Here is a 14,227-nt window from a genome sequence, read left to right on the forward strand (position 1 = left end):
TGAATGTACAAAATTTTCTGAGAATGACATTAGATATAAATAAGATTGTCATTTCTAAATACAAATACTCAAACATTTCATTTATAAAAAATACTATTGGTAAAGTTCATATACATATATACAGAGTTATATACGTATGATACACCTGTTTAGTATACTGTAGTTCAGTCATCACCCTGCAAATAGAGAGATATGAGAGTAGGCCACACATTTGTTGTGGTAGACTAACCCATTCATCGTCACCCACACCCTCTTGTGCATCTTGTGGGAGGGGCTCCTTATCTCGCTCAGTCATGCGGTCAATCATGGCTGTGACCAGTTCCTCTCTCTTCTCCAAGTCTGACTTCAGCTTAGGATCATAGGTGTACTTCTTAGGGGGTGGGGCTGGCTTTGGAGCTGCACTTACTGCAGAAGATAGTACAAACATATCTGACAGGGAAACCTCATTAATAGGTATCATAGAGTAATAAGTTTAAAAATGAAGTAAGGATCCAGCGATAAATTAATAATAAATAATCACAGCTGTGTGGAAAATTTCCTACTTCATTAAAATGTAGGGATTTTCCCACTTAGCTATGTTGTAACACCATTACTCATCGTGCTATAGCAAAAAAGAAAAAAGTTAACAAACTAGTACTATTAAAAGGAAGCAGGCAATAAAAAAAAACTAGTGAAACATCATGGCTATAATATAATGTACACGTGTGGCCGTGACTGCTGTATTAGAGTATCTTGATCTTGCTGCTTATCTCAAGTGAGCGATATACACTATAGCTTAAGGGGCATAGTTTCCATGTCTTGTTTTCCATAGCAAAACTACAGTCAGATCATTAATGGGTGTTGTCACTGTGTTCTGATTGCTTAAGGGCGTGGTCATGATCGTTCATTTTATAACTACAGCTACAGGTATCTACTCCCTCATATGGTATAATGTAAACTCTTCAAAAATAGTTTTGTGGCATTTTAAATATGTTTCTCTAAGTAAAGTGTTGATAAAGAAAAGTAATGCCTCAGTATGGTTAAATTTCTTGCATGAAGAAGGAAAAGGCAAGGCAGACACTTGTTGGAACAGAAAAGGAACACGTCACTCATAAATTGTTTTTCGTCATATGTGATATTTCTATGATGGTTTTTAATGGCAGCATTTTGTTTCATTTTTAGGGGAGAACCCTTCTACTGCTTGATATGATGAGATTGCCTTTAAGTTGTAGTGCTTACATGCAATTGTTTACATATTTGTGAATGTAGCAGTTCTACAGGGTGTTTATCGCCCAGAGCACCTTTAGCACTTACAAGGTTTCATTCCTTCGGGTTGTAAACTGATGAAACATTGGTTACCATCTTTGCCACTGAACCACTCCTCTGCTGTGACAGCTGGTTCCCACTTCACCCTGGTCTCTGGGAAGATGTCATCTTGGAAGTAGTCTGTCTGTGAGAGAAAAGATAGGCTAGCACTCCTAGCTATTGTGCTTTACTACAATCTACAATTCCTCACAGAAGGACATTGAGTTATAGTTACCTTAACACGAGGAACCTTAATGATGAATGGTTCCACACTAGTCTTGCAGAGTCTCAGACCACAAGCAATTTGAACTTTCTTCACTTCACACTCTGTTTTGTCCAAGAAACAAGCACCCTGAGTGAGTACAAACCAACACGGGTTGCTAACTAATACAGATAATTCACTCACTTGTTGTTGAGTAGTTTGTTTAAATGTTGGTAGTTGGAACAATGAGTTGCTGTCTTTGAGAAACTCAAACGCAAACACTGAACTGTCTCCCTACAGTAGACATATGATTGTTAGCCTAGTTTGAGTAACTAGGAGTGTGTGTACCGTATGCAAGTTTTGTGTGTGTCGAAGTTAATGTGTGGTGTGCGTATGTGTGAAGATATAGTTGTGTATTGTGTGCATGTAGCATATCAGCTGATTGTACACACCTTAGCTGCAAGGAACACAACATTGATATCCTCATCAAAGTACGGCACTAATATCCCTGGGGCAATATTGATCTCGGACACAGACAATGGCTGACTGAGGTTGTCTACACTGTGAACACTTAACTGTCGACAACTACCCCTAGGAGCACACAAACACACAGACAGAGTTAAACACAAGTTGGCATACTAAAATTTCCCATACTTAGTAAAACTAGATATTAGAATAACATCATTAGTTAGCCAGACCATACGAGCTCCATGACTCCCAGCAGTCCATGGTCCTTCCTATAGAAACAGCAGAAGGTTTTGAAGAGAGATGAAATAGTTTCTAACCTTTATGGGACTGGTGGAGCTACGAGGCTCATAGACTTTGATGGTTCCATCTCGTCCTAGTGTGGCTAGCTTAGTACCATCACAACTCCATGCCATTGCAAAAAGCTGGAGTAAATGAATATGATAATAATATTAACACTCCTTGTCTCATTACTGGCTCTTCTATCGGGTCCAGTGTAATTTCCACTTGCTGTTTGGCCACATTCCAAATAAGGATTTTTCCATCATAAGCGGCTGTTGCTAAGACGTCGCTAGCAAGAGGATGGAAACAGAGCACATTGGCCTTCTCACGATGTCCTGTACATAGCAAATTGTGTGTTACATATGTTCCATAAAATCGACAGTTTACTACTGACCATGGAGTGGAAATTCTGGTTCCTTCAAAGTTTCTTTTAAGCCCCCCTCAGGAATAAGCCACACTAACAAACGAACTGTGTCCAAAGCTGTGAAACAGAAAACATTGCAAAATTCCAAACACCCAACTATCAACATGTTTACTGGTCACATGTCCCAACAATAAAGTGAAATTTCAATTTATCTTTTATCTCACTATTTTTAACATTCCTGGAAAATATGCATGATAGCATAACAGTAAAATGGGACTAGTACGATATATAATATTATTTTACTAGATGAAATCACTGAATTCCCTAAATCAAGGCATTCAAGACTTGAATGAAAGGTACACATATCAGTTAAATACATTGAGTCCTTTGTTCACTAAATGTATTCACATATTGTAATACATATTGTAAAACTTTAACAACACTTTCCATTGTCTACACGACTTACATACTACTAGTCGGTGCTTATTAAAAGGATCAAGTGCAAAGTCCATGATGTCACCACTATTTTCTAAACATGGCACATCTCTGCTCAGTCTACAAGGATTGTTACGCTACAACACAAACAACACATGATAAAAAGAGGGGAGAGGATATGTAATCTACTCACCTCTAACACAGCAAGTCTTCCTCCTGCTCCAGCCAGAGGGACAATAATATGCTCCCTATTAGCCTGTAAATAAATAGAATATTTTGTGTAGAGAAAATTGTAAGTTTTTGTTGCCAAAATATTTTTGTATTTTTGCAATACCAGCTAGGGGTACTGTTTTAAGTTAAAAGCATAACCAACAATGTTTTAAAGTGTCCACAACAATGTGCAACTGTCGAGATTTCTTGGCCTCAGAAACATGCGACATGAATTTAAAATGCTAACTCCACAAACTTGCACATTTCTGATGTCACCAGACAAGCTTTACATGGTGAATGTACCTGATCATCAACTAGTCTAGCCAAGTATTAAACTTGAAAAAAAAAAGTTCATTTGGTCTTACTTGTCAGACCCTACCAGGCCTTAAATTAACGTGCGGTCAACGGACAAAATCCGCACAAATAGCACAATGTCTGCACATAATTAGTTTTGGGCGGACACCCATGTCCTTGCAAAACCAATAGTGGTACCATAAAAGCTGATGTGTACATTTTTGTTTGTAGTGCTAACAATAATTGTCACTTGGTTGCTAGGAGATACTACATTTTCCCAACCCAAGGATTTACCAATGCCACCTCCCCTTTGTGTACTGCTATCACCAGCAGCTGTTATGACCACAGTATGGTGATATGTTGCAGTTATGTGGTTTAGCAGCTATGTGGTTGTGTTTAACCTCAAAACTTTCAATGGAAACTCCCTATTCCAATTCCAGCAGTCTATACAAAGTGCTCCTCTAGCTCATGTCTGTACAATTTGACGCTATGTCTGTACATTTGTGAATATGTAAGGACATTTATCCTCAGCACCTTAAAAATTAAATTAAGGCCTGCCCTACAGAAAGGGTCTAGTGAGCAAGACCAATGCCTTGTATGCAGTACAACAACTATACGTAGTTTAAAGTATTTCATTTCTATAAATATGTATTCTAAACTGGTGCCCATGAAATTTTTGATATCTTTTGTGCAATAGATACATTATGACAGCCAGCACATTAATAGTGACCACATCAAGTTAGCCATTACCTATTGATGAGGCTTATCACTTTGCTAAATCTAGCTTTGAGGTAGGTTTTGTTAATCTGAACACAGCAAAAAAAAAAACAAAAAAAAAAAACAAGTCGTTTTCATCCATAAACCCAACTACTTTGCATTTACTGACAGTCAAACACTGACACTTATGGTTTGAAGTACCTGGAATGAATTGCTGTCAGCTGGGATTGTGGTACAGAGATTTGGAATGGACTCAAAGTAGGTACTTCGGTGCATGGGTGCTCCCTCAATGTGTCGGAATTTTGAAGAGTGGACATTAGCAAATATCTTTTGTGCAGCAGCATTGTAAGGTGTAGCTGTGTCTTCAGTAGTCTTTGTAGGTGTGGCTGTGTCCGAGGCAGGGGTTTTTGGTGTGGCTGCAACTGTAGGTGTGGCTGTGGCTGTGCTCTCTGATACTGGTGGCTTTTTCTCCTCTGTTTTGATGGATGCTGTGTCCTACAAATTGAAACACGCATGCACACACATGCTGCACACATACTACACACCACACACACGTGTACACATGCATGCACACACACACACAAACATACAACGCACAGATACCTGCTGTTGAGGTAACTTGTCACTGGTAGTAGAACTTGAAATTGTGTCTTCCTCTTTTGGAGTGATAGCTACCTTCTTGACTGGTGACTTCCTCTTACTAGGATCTAGGGTCACCATGGCAACCTATAAATGAAAGGAACTAGTTTGGCTGTTGTCATAGCAACACCTTACTGGTTCATTGGCACCTTCAAACCACTGAGCAGCTGTCATTGAAGGTACTTCCCCTTTGGTGTCTGGAAACAGGTCACCATGGAAATCCCGGTAACTCTAGTAGTTGAATCATACACACTTTGATTATACACCATGACTTAACTAGTTTGTAAACTTTTCATGGGAAAATACTAAACTCGAGTCCTAATAATAGACATGATATGGTTAAATGGAATCTATGTTCTTACATGCATGCATGGTGACTGTTCTATTAGACTGTTTTCCTGTGAGCAACTACTGTATACATGTGTAACAACGGTTTTTACATGACTTGTATGTAGACGTATTATTGTCAGATACACACACACAATACAGTATAAAAATGACTCATCTAAACATACGACAGAATTAAACTTTTAGTAAGAAAGGAAATTCACAAACTGTACAAAATAATAAAACACAACATACAGTTTATGGATTAACAATTTGCTAAATTCACACAAAAAATTCACCATATACTATTGTACTGGGACATACGTAAGGGATACACTACAGTCATAAGATGTAAATGTACCTTCCGTTGGACTACATAGCTGATTGGTACAATGGAGTTTTGTGTCAATTGTAATAGTCGAGCAATCTCACAACCCATCACTACCAAAGCTTGTTTGGGTACCATTGCCATCCCCTTGTTTTGGGTACTGCCTCGATATAAGTGAGGACCTATGAGTGTTGGATAAGTGTGTAACATGTGTGTACATAGTTATGTAGTCCTTATACATACTGTATGATATTCAATAAGTTCTAGACAACACTACCAATGTGTCTCACCTTGTGAGAGATATGGTGACTTTTCAGTGTGTTCGAAGAAGCTGATAGTAGTTTCTGACTATTGTGGAGAAAGAATATGTCTATTTGTCCTTATCAGTGAACACACACACATGCACGCACATGCACGCACACACACACTACACACACCTTAGCTGCCACATATAACATCTTACAATCTTCATCATAAAATAACATGGGAACTCTAAAGGGATCACAAGACATCACATGAGCTCTGATAACATCACTGTACACACCCACCCAACATTTCCTCCAATTGACTGCAAATTAACTGGACCAGATAAATTCCTCACATCCCAGGTAGCCATTTCTGCTGACCTCATCTGCCCAGACATAAGACACATTAGCTTGAAAACACTACTAGCTAATAACTCACCTGATTGAAACCTGATGTGACTATGATGTCGCCATCTCCTAGCCAACACACCCTTGACTCTTTCAGCCCACTATGAGCAGTTGCTTCCTAAGAAAAGAGGAAAATTTATTCACAGAATTAACAGTAATGAGAGTTGTACAGACATGTTGAAATCATGTACCACAATTACTAAGGAAAAATATTATTATTAAAAGTATAACTAAACTCAGGATCAGGACACACAATGGTGTGTCGTGTGGCCAAATGTGGACATGCGACTGACAAGTGTGTATTTTAAAGGAACCAAGAAAACACTGTTTTCATGCATTCATAGCTCAGTAGTGCCTGAACAGATATTATACAGTTTTGCTGTGGAAACTCACTCGCACCTTTTATTCCAAATTTGAGTTAAATTTGCTCAGCCATCACTGAGATACGTGCCATCAAAGTTCATCCAATTTTCTTTGTATTTGTCTCCCATCTTCTGCTTCTTCGCTATAACTCGTGCATGCTTTAGTCGATTGACTTCAAATTTGGAGGGCAGTAAGAGTACAATGTAGCACATTTACAGTCCAATTTTCATACAGATTGAACTAAGAACAATGGAATTATGTGCTATTTTGAAAATTACAAAGGTGATTTGTTGTCACACCTACAGGGTAATATGCTTGACGGAATAACTTGAAAATCAGTCTGTACATGAAGTTACTATCGTAGTGCAAACCTTTTGTGGTTTGAAAGCACTGAGAGTATTAGCTAAGGAGATATAAAGCAAAACCAAACATGTGAAAAAAGCACGATTGAGATACTCATAGAACAGTCACTAAATTTTGTGCAAAAAATGTCGGAAAAAACTCTCCAGGTTCCAAACCAGTGAACTCCACACCTATATACCCAAGACCTTTACCACTCTACAACTGCTGTCAGTTGCTTAATTACCTCACTTAATTTCTACTTTATAAATGAAAGTTCTGGTTTAGTACACTAGAATGATAACTTGTAGATCTATCAGTGGAAATTCTAGATGCGTTATATTGAAGTGCTCATAAAAAAAGTGTGCTCTATTAGAGTACTACAAAAACACTAAAATAGCCTATATCAAGTGTGTTGTGCAGCCAAGCACAGCTGGTGCAGGCGGAAGACATACTCGTTTTACGGAACCAAGAAAATGCCGTTTTCATGTATCCGTAGCTCCATAGGTAATTAACTATTTCTGTTGTGGAAACTTCCTCAGGGTAGGGCACCTCCCATTCCTAATTTGAGTCAAATTTGTCCAGCTATCATTGGGATATATGCACCTTCAAAATTCGCCTTATTTTCTTCGTAAATACATATAGCCACGACAATTCCTGTAATAAAGGGAAAAAGTTAAAAGGAAATATCAAGGCCAACCATAGGCTCATGCAAATATAAAAAGAAGTGATATCTATACCAAAACAGCCAAACTGTGAAAAAAGGGCATGGTCCTCCAAAAAGGCCAAGGTGAAAAAAAGAAAGGCGGCAGCCAAGAAATGGTTGCAATGATGCTATTCTACTGAAGAGTATATTGAACCATGCAGTCAGTCTGCCATTTTCCATGGACAAATTTTTTTGAGTTTGGTAAAAAACGTAGCATTCCCGTTGATTGTTGGAATTATATACAGCTAGTGGCACCTCTCTAGTGGTACTTCTAACAGATATTTTAGGACCAAGCCAATTTTTGCTGTTGTCCTCTTTCAGAGGTATGTAAAAAAGTTTGGAATCAGTCGGAATCTGTACAAGTATTATGATAAACATGTATATTTCCTAATTGAAGTTAACACTTTAATTTTGTTAGACATAGGCTATAATATTTTTGGGTGTTACTATTCAGTGGACTGGACTACTGGACTGACACATTTTGGTTTTTGCACAATCTATGGTTGAGATATCCTTGAGGAGCAAGCTAGTCTCACTGACAGACTTCTGTTTCAGTGCAGAGGCTTATCAATTAAAGATTATAAGCGCCCATGCTGAAAAATCTCTAATTGGTAAGCTCCTACATAGATCTAGAGGTCTGGCCTAGCTTGCTCTAAGGATATCTCGAAAGGACATTGTCTACTGGCAAGTTGATCGCTGGTTAACTATTGCTGTCACATTCCCTGCACTACCTGCAGCATTACTACACACCGGGGTAAGGAATAAGTGTCGTATAGTGGCATAATGAACAGCAGTGAAATTATTAAGAGACAGTTTTCGCATATTCCACTGTTCATCTTCAGCTTTTAGAAGTGGGCTGCAGGTGCCCTAAGAGTGCTTACTAACAAGACTGCATAAATCCAACCATAGAATGTGCAAAAACCAGTAATCCAGTCCAGAAAACTTTTCATAACAAGTGGACAAGTGTATTGAAGAAAAATATTGGGTGTTACTATTCAGTGGACTGGACTACTGGACTGGAACACTGCAATTTTTAAACAGGTCATGCTACAGGTGGTCTGCAAATAGGATGGTGGAGAATGTACCAAGTAGATATTTCTGAGGGAAAGTTTCAAAAGCCAACATACAGTATAGACAAACCTGCGCCGTGACAAGAAAACAATGTAAAAAAATGAAATTAAAAAACAAACAATCAAACAAAAAAAAAAACAAACAGTCCAATAGTCCAGTGCCTTTTCCTAAACATTCCTACATTCTCAAAATTATTATTATAAAACATGCCCAAGTGTGGTTTATCTCTTCAAGTTTTGTCTACAAATTTCTAGCTGTGTCGTACGTACATAAAAATTGTATACTACAGAACAGTTTCACTAAAGTGGCTTCTACATACCCAACAAAATTAAAAACATGCATTTATGTGTGAGCGTGTCTTATCTCACGTTTGAATCAACACATCTAAGGTACTTCACAAAGTCCAAATCTCTTTATAACATAACCAAATGGTGAGATATGGTCTATAGAAGTCCTACAGGCTGACTTGTACTTGTGATTTAAAAAAACTTTCTCAGCATTTAGATGTTCTGATCAGGAAATGCAGTACAAGTACTATGTTATATATTTTTAGAAGGAACTTGATTAGTGTAATGCCACGTTAACACATGGCTATAGCTAACAAAGACTAGGCCAGTCTGACAACATAAGAATTTATTATGGTATACAGATAAGCACCTACATAGCTGGAATCGACAGTTTTCAAATACTATCTTGATACATTATTTCTACTAATGTTTAATATATATATCTAAGTCACACAGTTCAGCACCACATTAATTGCAGAATAAAATTAATGACATAGTCCCTTACAATAAATGTTACAAGCTTAAAGTTTGTGTGATTTATAAGCTTGTGAATGTGTTCGAATATGCTGCAGATCTGAACTAACCTGTACAGGCCTCTCATCAAATATTTCACTAGCCTGTTAACTGCAAAAGGTTAACTGTAACAGGCCTGTGACATTTTTGTAAGCAGGTGTGCGTGCTTTTAGGATTCTGCAGCAGGCCTGTACATTGTTTTAAGGTTGCAGCTTCTATAGCTCTGTGACAACTGAATACAGGCTGTAGTTTTTAAATCTCACCATGATAATATATACAACAGCTCTTTGTTATACAAGTCAAACTCTTATATAATGATTAGAAGATAGCTTCGTAAGTCAACACCAGTACTTATATACAACTGATCTAAAGCAAAATTCCTGCAACCGGCCTGTAGAGTATTATTGCAAGCCTGTGACAGTGTGAGGGCTGCCACTGATATTGTGGATTGTATCCATTGGTCATCAAAGTCTATGGTGTCACTGAGAACAAGATTTGAATTGGATTCCTCATGTTTGATTGGCAAATCCAAAAAAATTTTCTGATTACAGATGTGCAATCCACGATAATACACAATCTTGTCAGACAAGACTGTCAAACACAAATTTCATGTTTGTAAATTCACGATACAGTACCATAACAGGCTTAGGTCTGTAACAGGCCATCCATAGTCAGATTTTTCATAATGGGTTACTACATGAAAAATTTTGAGGTGGTACATACATGTGGTTATGTATATGAAGCATCTCAAATTGTATGTGCCATGTTTGCAATTATGGGCACACATTATAATCATGATCATGGACATGCTAATCTAATACTATAGTAAACATCTGTGTCATCACTATCACTATGTGTGTACACTTTAAACCAAACATTCATAGTACATTGAAATTCATAGAGAATACACCTATAAACAAAATTTCTTGCTCACCATAGAACAGGTGCCACTCCTGGGGTCAAATATTCTCAGTTTCTTCTGCTTGTTATCCTAGATAGAAATGTACATATATCACTCACACACACACACACACACACACACACACACAACACACACACACAACACACACACACAACACACACACACACACACATCAAATTTAAAACAAGCACACTAATATTTAAATTGCATTTACTTTACAAACTGATGCCAGCTGACTCCCAATTCCATTCCAATTTACACTCTGCACAGTATCCTCATGACCAGTCAAGGCTACAACAGCAGACAAGTTTGGTACCCATCATGGGATAGGTAGCATGCACTTACCAGATAGTGACTTGTTAGAGTTAACATCCCATATGTTCACCATGTTACCAGATGAGATTGCTAATACCTAAACACAATACAAGAGCTTTATTATAATAGCCAATGTTTATGTATATGATGATATAACAACATGAAACTTTAACAGCGGCGAAATCAGTAACTACCAATCATTTTCCCAGCGCTCTTTTTTTCATAGTTCAATTCATTACAACTTTCCCTCAGGCAAGACATTACACTTGTCAAATTCTAACTTTCTCATAGTTCAATTTCCTATATGCACACATGATGTATACACAACTATACCACATGTTTATAAATGGACACAATGTATTGTCAACAATTCCATGCATACTTTATATGGGTATTGAAAATTAAAATGTTTTCACACTTGGTTGATTCATAAAGTATTCATTTTTGTGTGTGTGTGTGTGTGTGTGCGTGTGTGCGTGCGTGCGTGCGTGTGGTGTCTTGTGTACATACTAACATACAATATACAAACATTTTATTTAAATAATGTGTATACTCACAACTCATGCACGCTACACATACACAAACACCCAGAACACATACACATGTACACACTAACATTATCTGCAGCTGGGTGAAACAGAATATTCTCAATCCTTTTCTACATGAGACACACAATATCAAACAACCATTTATGAACACTCAACACAACTCACTTCAAACTTGTTATCAACAACCAAACTAGGATTGGATAATATCCCAGCTATCCCATCCTCTGGTATGGTCCACAGCTTCACCTTCAAGTAGAATGATACACACAATCGTGTACAGATAATAAGTAGATACAGAGGACACTTTTGAAGAGCCCTACTAAAAATTTGGTCTCCTTTGCTATATAAATCATAGCTATTTCAGAAATAAAATGAAGGTATCTATTCCTAAATTTCCACGGTTATTAAAATGTTTCACTTAAACTCACAGTACAGTCTTCTGATCCAGTACACAACAGGTCATCATAAAATGGTGAGAAGTCAAAGTCAGTCACAAATCCTACAGAAGAGTATGTACAACATTAAAAGATGACAAGATGAGAAATATTATTGCACCTTGATGTCCTGAGATGCGAGGAAAGCTTGAGAAGCGACCAGAGCTGCCCATAGGAAGCACACCAATGCTTCCAGTACCTGTGTAAAAATTAACAAAATTAAATCAGGAAAGGTTACCATTACATTGAATATGATGGGTGCAAATATAAAACTGGGACAGCAGATATTAATGGTGGAAATGGCTGCTTGCATAGAAAGGCACTTTACAACTTCTCAAGTCAAGAAATTTGTGCACCTGTAATTTATTTATTTATGATTACTGGGCAGTCAGCACAACTGGTGTAATATACTGTATGATGTGGAAAAAAGGTAACGGCTTGGACTACCATTGTATGTGTTTATTGGATGAGAAAAGATTGCACTTTCAAGCCCACTTACTAGTTGAATCACTGTGAAAGGCAATAAATGTGCGGTTTGCTTTGATGTGATCGCCATTCGAGTTTAGATTAGAAGTGACATTTAAGTCATTAATCCAATTCTATAAAAAATACAACATTTATATGAAAAGCTTTGCAGCAGCTCCACAAACACTTCACCTCTTTTTTGAACGGCTGGCTGATGGCATTTCTGTACTTGGATACCTTAAACCTGCTCATCGCTATATCTACTTCAAATAAAGCGCACCAAAATATAAGAAACCATTTACACGTATAAAAAGGTACACTATAAAAGGTATGCGGTATGTCACTGCAGTTTAGAAAATGGACTTGAACGTGGAATTTGCAGACGCTACGATCAAGAAGATCGCGGTATGTGCTATTTGTAACTGGCGTTTGGTGCGTGTATGGGTAGGGCATCGCGTAGTTTCAGTATCGAGTTGCGTGGCTTTATTAGTAAGGTAAATCGAGTTACATTAGAACGCGTATGTAATTTCTAATTTCTCAAATATCTGAGCAACTATTGACAGCCTATTGTTAGGTGATATAGAACGTACTTGGTGCATAGTAACGCACACATTAAATTTGATCTTTTGTTTGTAGGTATCGCGTGATTGTATGTTAAATAATGCTATCAAGATCATAGCACAGAAATGCGGTGAGCAGAAGTGACAAAAAGAACTGTTAACTTTAACACATCGTATTCCAGGGTTGTCTTCTGTTGCTGATAAGCTAGGTGAATTCTCGCTAGCTTGGAAAGATGAAAACTCAGATGATTGGATAGATGGTATATATATACAGTTATGTATGGATGCACATGTATGCAAACAAATACTCGACATATGCATACCAAATCTATACAACACATTAATTTTAATATGTACTCTATATTTACATATCTTCCCATTGTTTTTGCCCCAGTCTCATGGCTATTATTAGACATACCACTCAAAGACCAAGGTGTAGGAGGCGCTAATTTAATTCTCTTCAGGTTAGCTGAGGACTAGTGGTGCATGAGGTAACAATGGTTGTTGATTGGTACACAGAAAAAAGTACTTTGTAAAGAATGAAGATATGGATGCCATTGATTCCAGCCCAACCCTTTTAGCCTTTATCTACCATCAGGTAAACTGATAGCTTATGAATACATTTATGGGTTCTGTTTAATAACTTTATCACTTTATTTCTTTAGTTACACCATACGTTTGTTGCTGGCCTTTACAAGTGTACAGCATTTCAGGCTGTGAATATTGCGGCTGTTGCATGCTCTGCTGAGTTCTCTGGATTGGAAATGAGAGCAGGATCCCTGACGTAAGATATGTCAGTGTAATGAGAACCTGGACACCTTGTCCAGTACCAAATAAAAGTGTGAGATATCCTACCGTATCTTTTTGTTGTACAAAGGGATTCTTTAGACTTTAACCTGGATTATGTGCACATGTGTCCTTATTTTTAAGTGTCTATATTCACTGTCCTATAGGAAGACTGGAAGATTGAAGCAGATTCTTCCAGAGGAGTTTAGAGACACTAGTGGTATAGAGCAGAACATATTAAAGGTGGTAGAAGTAGTTAGGTTGTTCAGGAATGTTATTGTGTGTTAATGTGTTTGGTGTAGGCCATGCAAAACCTTCAAAATGTATCAGAGGATGAGGCAAAGAAGACCTTTGTTCAGAGGATTAGAAAGCTAGAAACTTTTGGGCAAAGTTTTTTCAGTGTTACTGTGAGTGTGTGTGTGTGTGTGTGTGTGTGTGTGTGTGTGTGTGTGTGTGTGTGTGTGTGTGTGTGTGTGTGTGTGTGTGTGTGTGTGTGTGTGTGTGTGTGTGTGTGTGTGTGTGTGTGTGTGTGTGTGTGTGTGTGTGTGTGTGTGTGTGTGTGTGTGTGTGTGTGTGTGTGTGTGTGTGTGTGTGTGTGTGTCATGAGTACGCAACTTTTGTGTTACAGTTTCCGGATGAGGAGGATATGGGATGTGATGTGTCACTGTTAGGAATAGGAACAGACTTCATTCACTGGATTGATAGCAGTAACATGGAG

General features: G+C 37.8%; 2 protein-coding genes across 2 annotated transcripts in view; one reads left to right on the top strand and one right to left on the bottom strand.

The window, feature by feature from the left end:
• On the bottom strand, window positions 1-12,485 carry LOC136238742 (coronin-7-like). Its single transcript, XM_066029315.1, has 29 exons — window positions 12,356-12,485; window positions 12,198-12,297; window positions 11,820-11,897; window positions 11,693-11,763; window positions 11,430-11,510; window positions 11,333-11,374; window positions 10,747-10,813; window positions 10,616-10,692; window positions 10,414-10,470; window positions 6,232-6,318; window positions 6,096-6,178; window positions 5,985-6,039; window positions 5,838-5,895; window positions 5,581-5,729; window positions 5,028-5,123; window positions 4,857-4,979; window positions 4,455-4,748; window positions 3,226-3,288; window positions 3,064-3,169; window positions 2,628-2,714; window positions 2,426-2,568; window positions 2,272-2,376; window positions 2,141-2,223; window positions 1,939-2,077; window positions 1,691-1,780; window positions 1,520-1,636; window positions 1,294-1,429; window positions 230-405; window positions 1-176 (listed from the first exon to the last, which is right to left on the bottom strand). Exons 1-29 carry the CDS (start codon window positions 12,413-12,415, stop codon window positions 165-167), a joined length of 2,835 nt encoding a protein of 944 aa, XP_065885387.1. The 5' UTR covers window positions 12,416-12,485; the 3' UTR covers window positions 1-164.
• LOC136238741 (uncharacterized) overlaps window positions 12,460-14,227 on the top strand; it is an 8,995-nt gene continuing 7,227 nt past the window's right edge. The window contains exons 1-9 of the mRNA XM_066029314.1: window positions 12,460-12,568; window positions 12,800-12,854; window positions 12,906-12,983; window positions 13,118-13,187; window positions 13,243-13,321; window positions 13,389-13,507; window positions 13,677-13,752; window positions 13,812-13,916; window positions 14,138-14,227. Of these exons, the coding sequence (XP_065885386.1) occupies window positions 12,521-12,568; window positions 12,800-12,854; window positions 12,906-12,983; window positions 13,118-13,187; window positions 13,243-13,321; window positions 13,389-13,507; window positions 13,677-13,752; window positions 13,812-13,916; window positions 14,138-14,227 (720 nt within the window). The 5' untranslated portion in view covers window positions 12,460-12,520. The remainder of the gene's footprint in view (window positions 12,569-12,799; window positions 12,855-12,905; window positions 12,984-13,117; window positions 13,188-13,242; window positions 13,322-13,388; window positions 13,508-13,676; window positions 13,753-13,811; window positions 13,917-14,137) is intronic.

Source organism: Dysidea avara, chromosome 11 (genome assembly GCF_963678975.1).
Source record: "Dysidea avara chromosome 11, odDysAvar1.4, whole genome shotgun sequence".
NCBI lineage: Eukaryota > Metazoa > Porifera > Demospongiae > Dictyoceratida > Dysideidae > Dysidea > Dysidea avara.

What these genes read in the sequence shown, in the direction of transcription:
- LOC136238742 (XM_066029315.1), bottom strand. Translation starts at nt 12,415, where the DNA reads ATGAGCAGGTTTAAGGTATCCAAGTACAGAAATGCCATCAGCCAGCCG. An exon ending in TGTTATATGTGGCAGCTAAG is followed by an intron (nt 5,896 to 5,984) that starts GTGTGTGTAGTG and finishes TCTCCACAATAG; the next exon opens with TCAGAAACTACTATCAGCTT. An exon ending in ACAAGTTACCTCAACAGCAG is followed by an intron (nt 4,749 to 4,856) that starts GTATCTGTGCGT and finishes TTCAATTTGTAG; the next exon opens with GACACAGCATCCATCAAAAC.